The sequence below is a fragment of the Pezoporus wallicus genome, unplaced genomic scaffold (genome assembly GCF_028554395.1).
Source record: "Pezoporus wallicus isolate ANWC-B61680 ecotype Strahan unplaced genomic scaffold, APGP_CSIRO_Pwel_v1 contig_227, whole genome shotgun sequence".
NCBI classification, from domain to species: domain Eukaryota; kingdom Metazoa; phylum Chordata; class Aves; order Psittaciformes; family Psittacidae; genus Pezoporus; species Pezoporus wallicus.
This window is the reverse complement of record NW_026635704.1, coordinates 8,681,098-8,695,436: the sequence shown is the minus strand read 5'-3', so window position 1 is coordinate 8,695,436 and position 14,339 is coordinate 8,681,098. Positions and strand designations below refer to the sequence as shown.

General features: G+C 36.7%; 1 protein-coding gene across 3 annotated transcripts in view; it reads right to left on the bottom strand.

The window, feature by feature from the left end:
- MIB1 (MIB E3 ubiquitin protein ligase 1) overlaps positions 1-14,339 on the bottom strand; it is a 65,794-nt gene that overhangs the window by 28,361 nt on the left and 23,094 nt on the right. For all 3 annotated transcript variants that reach the window (XM_057397604.1, XM_057397603.1, XM_057397605.1), the window contains exons 5-12: positions 13,251-13,317; positions 10,750-10,954; positions 9,567-9,750; positions 9,123-9,267; positions 7,839-7,972; positions 6,734-6,841; positions 4,515-4,712; positions 1,907-2,058 (exon numbers count right to left, since the gene is read on the bottom strand). In XM_057397604.1, coding sequence (XP_057253587.1) covers positions 1,907-2,058; positions 4,515-4,712; positions 6,734-6,841; positions 7,839-7,972; positions 9,123-9,267; positions 9,567-9,750; positions 10,750-10,954; positions 13,251-13,317 — 1,193 coding nt within the window. The remainder of the gene's footprint in view (positions 1-1,906; positions 2,059-4,514; positions 4,713-6,733; positions 6,842-7,838; positions 7,973-9,122; positions 9,268-9,566; positions 9,751-10,749; positions 10,955-13,250; positions 13,318-14,339) is intronic.

The window sequence follows — 14,339 nt, the reverse complement described above, 5'->3', positions numbered from 1 at the left end:
ATATTATGTACTGCTCGTGACCCATACCAGCTACAAGCTAAAGTTCGGGGTTATTTTTAACAGTGTTTTAAATAGCTTGTGCTTAGTGCATTTAACAGATTAAGTAATATCCATTGTTCTATACAAGATTATAAAAAGCAAAGTGGCAAACATTGTACCTTTGGTTTCATTCAGAAATATGGCAGTAGTAGAACTACAGAATTAACAATGAAATAAATTATAGTAATGATCTGGGTGGGGAGGGAATAAAAGTTTTTCAAAATAGATTTCTTTTGGTTTCATTTTCATTACTTTCCTCCCAGGCAAGTGTGAAAAATATCTGATGTTGTAAACAAATGAAACTACTACTACTTCTGTAATGGAGACAACATTCTCTCTTTTTACATGCTTCAGAAGTGCTCTGATATAACTGCATCCAAAAAAGTATATATCTAAACTTTAGATATCTAACTGCTTTAGAGAAAAGTGAAACCCCATATACGGAGGGAACCTACACAGGGTTCCAATTACCAATATTGGAAATATTTTCCTTTGCTTCCAATAAAAACTTTTGTAAAGGAGAGAGGATTCTGGGAAAAACTCCACTATGCTTCACGTTCTACCAACCAGTTGACTGGTTTACAAAATTGTACAGTCAAACTGATCCAGTCTGAATGACAATTTGGATCTCTCCAAAAAAAAAGTCTGCCGCTCCTAAAACACCAGCCCACAGAAATGCATAGGAAAATGGTACTCATGGGTAATGCTAATATACAAATACGGAGAGTTCATATGAAGTTATAAAGTCACACTTGAAAGAATCGTATTCTGAATGCCAAAAATAAGTTCCCTTCACTAGGTCCTTGACATGTTCTCCTACAGACCTTTTATGAACACTGTAGAAAACGGTAAACACATTTATTGCTTCTATCAACACTTTCAACTACTACTTTGACTTTGTGAAGTATGATTCCATTCCATATCCATATATACTTAAGTTTACTGTTTAACTATCAGTCTTGACAGCTATATTCTAACAGACTAGCCCAGATTTTATTCCCATGTATTAGTGTATAGCCTTCTGTGCCCAACTTCACTCAACTGAAAAGTAGAATTTTGTAAAGTTATGCAAGTAAACACATACATTTCTTATTTTGTGTAAGCTATACTGAATTCTCCACCACCATATGATAAACTATTATTGAACTCTCGATAGAATGACAGCTCTGAAGAACACCATTTATCCACAATAAGCAACTAGCAATACATTAAATTTTCCATTAAGTTCTATCCATGCCACATAGCTTAAAAAGCTATCCTAACTGCAGATTCAATGCAGGTATATTAGTGTGCAGCTAGCATAAACCGAATTATGCCTTAAAACTAACTTTTTTCATATGAGCTGCTGTATAAAAGCTGAAATAAGAAATGCCTTCTATTCACACTTCTAAGAAAACAAAATTAAATGTTTCTTATACTAAAAAATATAACTTAACAATCCTAAGATCACTTTATAACTACATGTTATCTTGAATAATTATTCAAAGTAAGTATTCCTTAAAAACTCAAACCCCTTTTCCAATTCTAGCATTCAAGAAGGGAAACATTTTTTACAAATCATGTGTTAAGATCTCATCTTCAGATCTTACTTAATAACCTACTTATCAGAATGTTAACATTTACAGCTACCACAAGAAATTCCCAATTTGGAGTTACCTAAATACAGAATTAAACTGAACTAGTCACTTAATTCTAATAATGGCTTCCCAAGTATCAGAAAAAATACATATCTAAACAGCTTCAAAATTTAACAAATATAATTACATGCAAGTTTAAGGATCTTTTGAAAGAATACCCCAATTCTACCCTCCCATGCACTTGTTTTCCCTTACAAATGATAAAATGATCTTTAAAAACATATCTTTACCTAGGGTTTCCTCTTAGTGCAGCGTGGTGAAGAGCATTAAACCCATTGTTGTTGGTGATAGTAACATCTGCTCCAGCTTCCAACAATACCGCAAGGATGTCATCACGCTTCTTACTTATAGCGTCATGAAGTGGAGTGTCGCCTTCAGAATCCTAAAACCAGAAACAGTTTACATCAGTTTTTGCATGCATCCACACTGAAGAAAAAAGATACTTAAATGTCACTAGGAAAACTGTCTACACAAACACAAAACAGCTCTTCAGACCTAAAAGTGTAGCTATTGCAGGGTTCAGAGCAAACTTAGTCTAATTCTGCTAGTGTTTCAGTGTGTAATCCTACTCACGGTTCCAGCATTCTATGATTATACTACTACCAGAACTCACTCAGAGCTCAAGTATGCCTTGCATCTTATAGTACTGAAGACACTGGTGCAAATATCAACTTCTCTGTGCTTCATATCTAGATGGAGTTGATGCCCACGGTACCATTTATGAGTTACAGGACAGTAACAAAAGCTAACACACCAGAGAAGAAACTAGTCTGGTAGAAAGAGGCTGGGAATTTTGAGTAATGAACACCGAGCCAGCAATTAACTGTATAAAAGACAACACCAAAAAATACAGTGCGAAATAAAAGCATAAGCAAATCAAAATAAAAATGCAGTCCAAGTAACAAACTTAGGCACATCTGTTGTTTTATCTGAAGCAAATAATTTTCTATGAAGCAAAGGCTAGTGTCATAAGCAATCTTACTTGTTATGGCTAATACCATATTACACAAGGTACATGAAAATATTTCAGTGCATAATTGAATAGGCAATGAATCTGTATTTTTAACTTGACATTTTATTTTTCAAATAAAGGAAAAATGCTTCTTACTCCTAAAAGGATTTTGTACATTACTTATTCAAGGACCCAAATGGTTGGACTGAAAAGGAATGCTCTAGACTAACAGTGAGAAAACACATCCATTTAAGCTTATTTGCTGCTATATAGGCAAACTCTCTAGATTTATGCTTCCAGTAAAATGTTAACACCATATAAGTCAGGAAGTCTTTTGTCACCGACACTGACTCAACTGCAAACTGAATAGCACAGAAACTGAACATTTTAGCAATATGCTAATATGAAAACAGCTTTTACAGGGAGAATGAAAAACTGCCAGAATATGGAAGCACTCAAACCTGTGTGAACCAGTTTGCCAAAACTAAATTACATAACTTTTATTTGGTTTAACTGATCCTATTTCCTGAATTTACTGTTTACAGGCTAACGTATGTTCCTGTTTACACAGTGAATTGGCTTGAGTAGTAGACTGCTGGCCAGCAAAATTCCAGTCATGCCTCAGTCCAACTCCCTTGTACTCTCATCCACCAAATCAATCACCTACTCACATCTGCACAAAGTTCCTCAGTACACACACTGGATCTGGAACTTAATTTTCAATGACAATTGTATTTTCCAGATGGAATTCCACAGTAACAGTCTACTGAATTTTTCAATTAAAAATGACTTCTGTAATTTCAAGTCAGGCACATCCACTTTGGCTACTCGTACATCGTCACATGATACATAGTCACCCTTCACTGGGCCCAACACATGAGACTCGTTGTATCTACTGTCCAACAAATACTAAATAGGGTTTGAATGGACACTAGCTGACTAACAACTCAACCTCAGCAAGACCAAGACAGTACCTAGAAAGCCAGGTGGAAGCAGATAAAAAATCCAACTGCTATATTTACTAATGTCAAGTAAATTTGCTCATGTTTTTTATTTGGATATACAGCTTAAAAAAAAAAAAAAAAAATCACTGATTGATTATTGACATGGCAAAGCAAGGAGGTAAATATGTTATTACTGTGTATCTTGATTTACCCAGACGATACAGATTTTTCCTTCTGTTGCAAACCTCTTCAAACTTAATCATTCTGATTTTAGTAATGCACTGCATGTGGCTGCACTCTGCTCATGCAGAATGTGGATGCCTGCTTATGTGATGGCAGGCTTCTACTCCACCTTCTCAACAGGACATTGCACTCAGATGTTACAGCTTCTGCCACATTCATTACAGATGAAATTCCCTGTGAATTACTGTGCTTGAGGCCCTATGCATGAGGGCTTTTTAGATAAAAGGCTGAACATGTAAAAGAGAATCTAGCTAAATAGTTAATATTAATGATAGGTCAATTGTGGGAGAAAAAAAAAGAAAAAAAAGATTTCTTTTATTCATATCAAGTATGAACAGCCAAAAAATTTAAAGCTGTAGCTTGCAGAAGGAGCAAATAGCTGTGAATTCAATAGAGGAAGAATTAATCTGGAGAGAAAGTTAACAGTTATAGCTAACTACAGTCTGTAAAAATACCAATTACCATCAACTGGCTAGAATATATCAGGTGCCTATGTAGCTGTCAAGAAAAAAAAAAAAAACAGATTTAACAGCATTTTTATTACAGCTGATCACATGTTGGGATGGAGTTTTGGACAGATTAACTTCGCAAGGTCCATTCCTTTCAATCCCATTTTCCAGAATTCTCCCTGTCACCTACGCACAGCAAATCATAAAATTCTACAGCTAAAAAGTTAATCTACATTAATATTTGCTTTACCTGGAGACTAGGATGGCAGCCAAAGTCCAGTAAAGTCTTCACAACTTGCAGATGACCTTTGTTGACTGCAATATGAAGCGGGGTCTGCCTGCGTTTGTTGCGAGCATTCAAATCTGCACTGCCTCGGTGCAAAACCTCTATCACAGCACCCTCATCACCAAAGGCTGCATGATGGACAGCCCTGTCTCCATCTTTGTCCTAAAGCAGAAACATTAATTTTACTCAGTATATTCCACATCTCCTTTGCGTTTAAACAAGAAGACTAATTATGTGTCTTAAGACTTACATTTAGATATAAATCTAAATATTAAAAGCACTGTATTTCTATACATGCCAATAAAATAATATTGGCAGTACTGTCAACATAATAACTGATACCCATTAACGTCTGCAGACTAGAAGGCTTAATATTTTTACTATGCAGTATCTACACCAGGCTTTTTGAGCTCTGTCAGTAACACTCTTTCCTGACTAAACAGAGGCCACTTGTACACTACATTAAACTGTCAGACACATAAGCACAGAGAATAATATACAGGCATCCCCAGGAAATGGCATCATGAATGTATATACTCTGCAGCACGGACTGTAAGTGTAAATATATGGAACTTAGCTATAAAGCAGGAAAAGTAAGGATTTTTATCCACTGCTTCCACACCACAGACCACAACAGTGAAGTAAACTAAAGTTCTGCTCTCTGCTAATGGAATGACTCTGCTGGGTCTTAGTATCACTGATTTATAAACAGCTGACATTTTTTAAAGTATGAAACACATAATCATTAATCTAATATTATATATGATTAATAGGATAGCGATTAACACAGTTACATAATTAAGTAGGAATACCACCTTTTCTTAACTCAAAGTTACACGAAAAGGCTTGAAAACTCAAATAAGATCCCTGAATTTTTTTTAATACTAACGTTATACTTCTGAAGCCTGAGCATACATGAACAAACATGAAAAATCGTTAACAATTCTACTGCTAGCAGATTATTAGATGTTTTATATTGAAGCTATTTAAGCAGCGCTTCTAATTCCTTCTCTTAATGCTTCTAACCCTTCTTTATGCCAGAGGAGAAAGCATCAGTCCACCACTTTATTAACATGGCATCTTTGATCCCATAGTACAGACAAAAAGCATCTTAGTCTTGTTTATAACAGTATATGCTATGTACTGCAGCAAAATCATTACTTCTAAAACAAAGCTACATTACAGATATAAGACCACAGCAAACACACACTGTAAAGATGGCTTATGTTTGATGCAATTTTGCAGAAAACCTTTACAAAGTAATGGCACATCTGTCAATATGAAAATAATTTTATTTCCAAGAATTTGAAACTGAATTGTTTCATTAATGTTTAAACATACTATAACTTAAGTATATCAAATACAATAGAACACTAAATGCCCAAGTATGCAGTTATTTTTCTATTCTGCAAACAATGACTGGGTTCACTGTTAACTTCTAAGCATCCTGTTAGGCTTTAACTTACATTCTTAATACAAGAAATTTGACAGATCTTTCTTGTGCTTCACAGAACAAGCACAGGCTGCAATATCAGTGCATTCTGTGTAAGTGAAGACAAAATCAAAAATGCAAATAGCACAGTATACTGATTGTCTCACAAACAATAGCTCTAAAACACCTCAACAAAAAAAAATCCTTTCATTTTCAGAAAAGTTAAAAAAAAACAACCCAAAACAGAACACAACCTGAAAAAATGGAAGCAGACTTGGCAATTCCTACCCAAAGATACTGTTGTTACTTTTTACTCAAACTTGCTTTAGTTAAGAATGGAAAACTTTCTCTTAATTGAAAAGTGTACAAACCAAGAATGGCAAGTAACTGAAGTTGGAGATACAGCATCTGACATCTTTCTCTCTGAATGCACAGGCAGTGTGCTAGCCTATTGCATTTCACTGTTGAAAAAAAGGCAAGAAGGGTGCTCACCTACTACAGTCACATACTAGCTTACATAGCTCTTTTATATTAGCATTATATATATTTCACTTAGAGGTGCTAAAGAATTAAATATTGACCCTGTGTAATACTGTTAACAGAAGGCTCATTTGAGAACATAACCACAGTACGAAAAGTAGTTTTTCATTCACTCTGACTTAAGGGAACTGCAATAGAATTGTTATTTCTGTATGTAGCAAAGTTTAAAACTTAACACCACACAAACTGTATTTTGAAAAATTTAGGTTACCTCTGCTTCTACATCCACATTCTGTTTCAGAAGCAACTTCAAAATGTCAACATGGCCATTTTGACTAGCAGCTTGCATAGCTGTGTGTCCAGCACATTGGCCATTCACCTGGAAGCATATCAATATCTTGAGGTAAGTTGCAAGATACACACACCTATGAGACACTTTGGAAGTATACATGCAAGTGTATTAGAAAACTTAAAGGGCAACTGCATACATATGAAAGTATCAAATAAACAATTTTTAGACAGCTGCCTTTCTAGCACATATACATGATCTCCTACATCTTCTCTATTTCTATAGCATTAGCTACATTGAAGGAACGGACAAAGAAATTGATTTATTTCAAACATTAAGACCTTAACAAAAGTTGGATTAGAAACTTTGTCTTTGGGCTACTGTAAAGGCAAGATTTTGAGAACAAGTCTCAGGATGATACTAGTCCTCTGGTCAACAGTAGTCACTTTAATTTTCTAATTTATGGCAACAACAGGAGTCAGCCTGAGTTTTGCATAATCTTGAGCTACAAATCAATCCTCAGAACTGAAGGGAGTTTAGTCTCTTATCTGCAAGAATTACTGCTGCTCTAGTGAGAAAACATCTGATTGTGATTCTCCCTGAACCTGTAATTCTTAAGCATTTTCTTTTTGACTTGTCAGTACTAGGTGACTAGACAAGTTGGTAAAAGAAATCTGACAGAACAGATTAGTTGATATACCTTGTGAGTTAAAAACAAAACAAATCCCACCACAACAGCCAAAAAATCCCCCCAAAGCTACCCTTTTCCCCTTCCAAACCCCTGGAAACAAAAGAAGTTGAAGACCCTTCACTAATTGCGAGTGTTTGGTTGCCCGCTCCAACTCTGGCAGGCAGAGGTTGGAAGGTATTTTAATTAATAGCAGACAATAGAACACAAAATCTGTCGAAAAAGGGTGTAAAACACTACTTTCACGCACTCCCAAGACACTTCACAGGACAATAATTGGGAGAAGAGGCACTGGAAACAGCTGTAGTACTTCTATACAGATACACTACTGGCTGACAGCTTCACTTCCTGTAGTATTACAGGTCCCCAGAACAGGTCCTCCCAAAACACAACACTCACGTCTACATCTGGTCTCTTCAGCAAGTCTTCCACTTTAGCAACATCTCCATTGGCAGCAGCTTTAACCAATTCTTCATTGAGATCACCAGATTCTTGGGTTTCAAATAATTTCTTCAATAACTGGGACAATCTCTCTGTAATTATTAAACAAAAAAATAACAATTCTAATCACAAAGTAACAGAAAAATAATGGCTAAACCTGTCATGTGTCTAAAGGCATGTACATACTAATACATAAACCACCACAAAATGGCAGCTGTAAGTTATTATTCAGCTCTAAGTGCTGCATTCCAATACCCTTTAGACAGCAAAAACTGTCACGCTAGACACTTTGAAGTTGACTGAAGCACAAATAGCTTGTCTACCACAAAATAGATAAGGGTGGGGACCAGGTAAAAAAACTTGTATTTACATATTGATATGAGGCTTTTTAGTCTTCTACGGTATATCCTGCCCTCTAATTTGAAGCACTACGTCATATTACTCTTCTGGCTAGTTTTATGGTCACTATGACTTTGTCTTTATTGCAGAAAACTCCATATATATGCCTCCCTAAGAAAAAGTCTAGAAAACTATGTAGAAAGGTTTCTTGGCATTAAAGCAAATATGTGAAAAGGAAAAAAACAACTAGGTATGTTGAGGAAAAGCATTCTAAAATTTAAAAGAGGAAAAGCATTCTAATTTAATTGACCTGTGAAACAGCCAACAAAATATAAAGCACATTACATAGTCTTTCTGCCTTGCTATTAGATGAATGAGAGCAGGTTAAACAGAATTAAAGTGTGGTTACATAAACACAAACAAAAAAGTCCCACTGCAATTAGTCAAAGGATGTCTGACTAAATTTTAAGACAAAAATTTAAAGGAAATATTATTATCCTGAGTAACTGCTTGCAACAGATCCCTTGCTTATGCTTGCTATCCCACGCTACCTATTAAACAAAGGGTCTGCTTGCTACAGCCAGCAACACTCTCCTCATGCCTTAGTCTCTATTCTGGTCTCATGAAGCCAATCACTTCAATTTTAAAGCTCTTGGAGACCTCCAAAGACATATCTGCACTGTGGCTAAACAGAAACCCAGCTTCAGTTTGGAATGTTTGCATCTTAGCACAGTAACAACCACCATCTCCATAGCAACTGCAAGCTTTTTCTTTTATCTTTCTCAAAGCCATAACATCAATTAGCCGAACTCCAAGTTCGAGTATTATTAACCTTGCATACAAACTATATGCTGACACTTAACTATTTTTTAACAAAAATACTTGATTATTCTTCAAACTTACCACCAGATGCATTACTTATAGCAGATCCTGCTGATGCCACCTTTGAGACAGCTGCTGGATTGTAAGTCCAAGATGTCCCACAGACCTCTACCTTTAAGTCACTGTCTGAATAAATCTGCTGAACACGACCAACTTTACCTAAAGTCTGCATGACAGAAAACATCAAATGCAAATAATATTAAAAATATTTAGAAATCTGAATGTTTTATAATAAGTGACAAGTTTTATGAAGTCACTAATACCTTTAGCTAAGTTTCATCAAGCAAAGCAGATTACTGCATCTGACCAAGCATGTAGTAACCACCATGTTTGATAAAATACACCTTCTCTAACTTAGAGAAAAATCAACTTGACTTTTATAACTTTCAGGTATTATTAAAAATCATAATTAGAAATATTATACAAGTTCTACCATTTCACGAGTCAAAACATACAACTACTTACCGGAAGCATTGCTTCAGCCCACTCCCCATGACCTCTTTGAAGAAGCTTGATTCGCTCTAAATCATAGCATACTTGAACAAGATCACCCACTTGAAACTGAGAGGTGCCTCCTTCTGCGCCCTGAGCAGCATCTCCACTTCGGACAACATTGGCTTTGGTGAGAACAGCTGGATTAAACGTCCACCTAGACGATGAATCATTTAAAATACATTTGAAACAAACAAAGTTAAATATGTGTTTAAAAACCATCTGTTGGACAAGATTCTGCTTTTATGCTTTCAAACTTTCTAGAACTGGATACTATGGCACAGTTGTCATTAACTATTTTTGTCCAGAAAATTGTTTGTGGCTCATTAATTGAATATTTCCAGGGTAATCTTCAGAGATCTACAGTTGTAAAAGCAACACAGAAACATCCTGCCGAAGGGGAAGCAAACAAACAGCAATGTAATAGTCCTGAAAGCAGCTACACAATTTGTTTATTTTTTCCAGGGAGAGAAGGAGATAACTCTGATTGAAAGGGTAAAGATCCAAGTTGCCTCACAAAGAATTGGACTGTCAGGAAACAACACGGCATTTTGCCTTCTCCCACCTAGGTCAGAAGCTGCAACATTTAGTTATAAAAATACTCTTTAATTAAATGGTCTAGATACACTTCAATTTTTAACCAAGCTACCCTAATTTGTACTATAAATTTTACTGGTTTAGAGGAATTTAGCTGGTTTTATGCCAAGTCATATTCTAATATATAGCATACAGTGATGTCTCCTTTATGTGCCATTTGGTTTGGGGTTGACTTTCATTCAGTTATCTGATCTAGTTGAGAAGCACCAGATAACCTCCATGAAGGACAAAGTCAGGGAGGAAGCCACAAGGCAGAGCAGCTCCTCTCACTGGCTCTGCAGTTATGACATTCAGAAGCAAAGCCACTTTCAGCTTGTGTTAGCTGAGAAAACGGCTTTAGTTTGCATTACTTTGCAAAATTTTCACTACGTGAGAGAGGCAACAAGCTTCTTTTTCCTACTAAAGGTAAGTCCTCCTTACACAGGAATATAAAAATTCTCAAGGAAGTCTTAACAGACACAAAAGGAGAACAGAATGTTTCTGGCCTCAAGTGATCACTCATAAGTGCTGGAGGCAAAGAAAGTTTGCGAGAATCAGTGATGAAGGCTATATAACAAACCTGTTGCCACTTGGATATTGTACTACAATGTCATGATCCTCATCAATGCCACAAACTGTTCCAGTTGTCGTTAAAGTTTCAAACATGCCATCAGTCCATCCTCCATGGCCATGCTGCAAGGACTGTACAATTTCCAAGTCCAGGTCAATGTTTACAAGGTCACCTATTTGCAACCCACCAGGGTTTCTGTTACCATTTTGCTCACCTGAAACAGAGTAAGTAGAAAACGTTTACAAGACCACATGAACTTTTCATGCAATTAAAAGAACAGAAGTTAATTTCTGAGACTCAATGTCTGCAACTGTAGCAGCCAACACGTAAAAGGAAGCGAACAGGTAAAAAAATAACTCTGAACCTCTGGCTGTGGAAATATGCCTTTCTTGTCAAATTTTCAAGGCAAACAGCAGTGACACTGGCAGATGCTAAATGCTCGTGACAGGCTCCGCTTTGGGCTCTTACTTGTATGGTAGTAATCACATAGCATTAGACATCTAGATACACAAAAGCTCTGATAACTTTGAGAGCATCACATACAAAGTGCCATCTATCGGCCACTCAGAGGCTGAAAGATAAGCAGAAGGCCCACAGAAAGTGGTTTTGAATTGGTCCAATCCTTGAATTTGGAAAAAGCACTGGCAAAAGAACACCTCCAAAATTACCAACAATGACTAAGAACAATCCCTACCCCCCCCCACCCAATTTGCAATTAAAATACTCTTGGACAATGCCTGCATTCAAAAGATGTGCCATAGCAAAAAGTCATTAGTTGGAGAGAAACTGCATACACTGACATACTAAACTGTGTTAACTGATGAGAGAACACACCTGTGGACTTCCTCACTGCCATAAACACAGGATGGTATCTGATGCCATCCACAGAACAGTGAAGAGTATGACAACTTCTGAAATCACATAGCTTCAGTTCAATGGCAGCATTGGTGGCAAATGACAGGGAGAGCAGAGTTCTGTCAGTAATACTGCCGTCTCTAAGTAGGAGAGGGGTGGGGTGTTTCATAAAATGGTTTGGGTTGGAAGGCACCTTAAAGGTCTTCCAGTTCCAACCCCTTACCATGGTCAGGGACACCTTCCACTAGAACAGGTTGCTCCAAGCCACATCTAACCCAGCCTTGAACACTGCCAGGGATGGCACAGCCACAGCTTCTCTGGGCAATCTATGCCAGCACCTCACCAACCTCCCAGTAAAGAATTTGTTTTCCTATTCCAAGCAAAACATAATAATGAAAAAGAGCCCTTGCAACGTAATAATGAGGAAGTACAAATAGCCTGACACAGAGGAAAAAAACCCCAACAACATTATTCGGAAGGCAACTAATTCCAGAGCCTGAAAGTTATACCAGATGTTGGCAGCACTAGTTGCAGTGCTAAAAATCTCCAGGTTGCAGAATGGCAAAAAAAGAGAATCTGATACTACTGAAAAAAGAAACTGCTGAGAAATAAAACATGGCCATGAATACATAAATACTCATGTTCATTAGACTTTGACTTCTATGACCACCCAATGACTTCTTCCTGTTCTGGTCTTTGTTTAGAGGACCTGTAGACGGAACGGTGTTTTCAGTTTGCACCCTTGACCTTCACAGTAACACAGACAGAACATGCAAACAGCCACTTCTGCAGAGGACAATGTCAGAGATTAATTATTCAGAAAAGCTGTTGATATGGAACTAACTAGATATAAAACTTAGACAGCAAACATCCCAGACACAGCTTTGATGAGACATGGAAGTCTAAGAAAGTAAGAGATATAAACCGGCAGAGAACTACAGAAGATCCCACTACATCCTATTCTGTATTAGTAAGGCTCCTGTTGGACTATTATTTGCACTCTACTTCAAATATCACAAAGCTTCAAAAATAACCTTCTAGGTTATTAATGCAAGCATACATTTAAATTCACAGCATGAACATATCTCTGAACTACGTTCAGAAGGCTAATAAAAGGGACAGATGTTCAAACAAAGAGTAAGACTGAGAAGATGGTGAGTAACGTGGCAAGAATGATGAACTGAGCTCATCATCATCCATTAAGAGCAACTTAACTAGTGGAAGGGGAAGAATTTAACAAAGAATAGTCTCCTGCTACCTTTACTGATTAATATTCATGCATTCAAATATGGTACCACCCTAAAAGTAAGCTACGTGCAGAAAACACAGACCTGTATTTTTAAAGCAAGAACCAAAACAAATAAAGTACCTCTGAATACCTGAGAGTCTTCTAAGAATGCACAGCTGTGCCTCTCCAGAAATATGGTGAAAACGTAACAAAATATATTACTCCCTTGCCATCCACTTGGCACCGATACCAAATACTTTTAGAAAAGCATTACTATTTATCATTAATGCAGAGAAATGCTATCATTTACGTTTCACTAGTAAGTGACATTCACATGTCACTTTCAGGTGACATTTAAAAAAGAAAGAAATCCAGACTAAATATAATTAACACACAGCAAGATAAGTTGGCTTTATCTTCCACTCACCTAACACAGGACAATGGTCCCTGTAGAAAGAGCCTCCTTTTGCATCTTGGACACATTTCAGGTCAGACTACGGAGAGAGATTGAGACAACTTTAGTCCTCACTGAATCAGTCTCCAGATTAACATAAGTCAATGAAATTAGAATTTAAACGTACTCAATTAAGAAAAGCTTAAAATTATGTGTACAAAAAACTATGTCCCGTGAATTCATTAGTGATGCATATAATCTCAAATACTTTCCAATCTATCAGCTTTAATACTCTCAAGATTTTAATAACCTTTACCAATATAAAAGGCTAGAAAGGATGAGACATTTTTAACTCAAAGGCAGGTATTAAAACAACACAACGCTCCTTCGTATTGTGCTATGAAGTTCTAAAATGTCTGAGAACTCAAGCAAGGAATCAAAAAAGCAATAACAAAAAAATCCCCACAAACAACTATCTGCAGTCAGCACCCGAGGCCACAGCCTTTCCTGTACTTATTTAATGCCTGCCAGTGCTGCCCCTTCTTCCCAACCCTTTTTGACAGATACATATTTAACTTGGAGAAGAAAACCTGGCACCCAGATTCTACAAAAGGAAGAATTTCCAAATAAGAATACACAAACCATAAGGATATTACATTTAAAAAAAGCTCAAACAATATGCTGAGCTAAACATGATCTCTTTAAAGACAAGGGTTCTAAAGCTCACCCTTTCACTTTATCAGAGAAACAGACATTTCAAGTGTGATAACCAACTACTCAAAAAGTCAGCAGAGTTACTATAATTCTCTTTTCCTCTTTTTTTTTCCTGTGTAATCCTTAAAGCCAAATGGCTGCCATCTGCTATTGCTCCTTATGGAACAATTCTCACTAAACTAAGGGCATTTCATGTGTACAATGACTTGGGAAGGAGATGGGAAACCGTTTGCAAAATGTGTCAGAGTAGTCTATGGGATGGGGGAGGAAACGGAGGACAGGTGGTGGTTATGATATGATCAACCAGAACCAAACAAATACTTTAACAATCATTTTTCCCCACACCCAAGACTTATCATCAGACTGTGTTCCTGCAAAAGGATTAAAATTAAAACTCTCGAGTGCTAC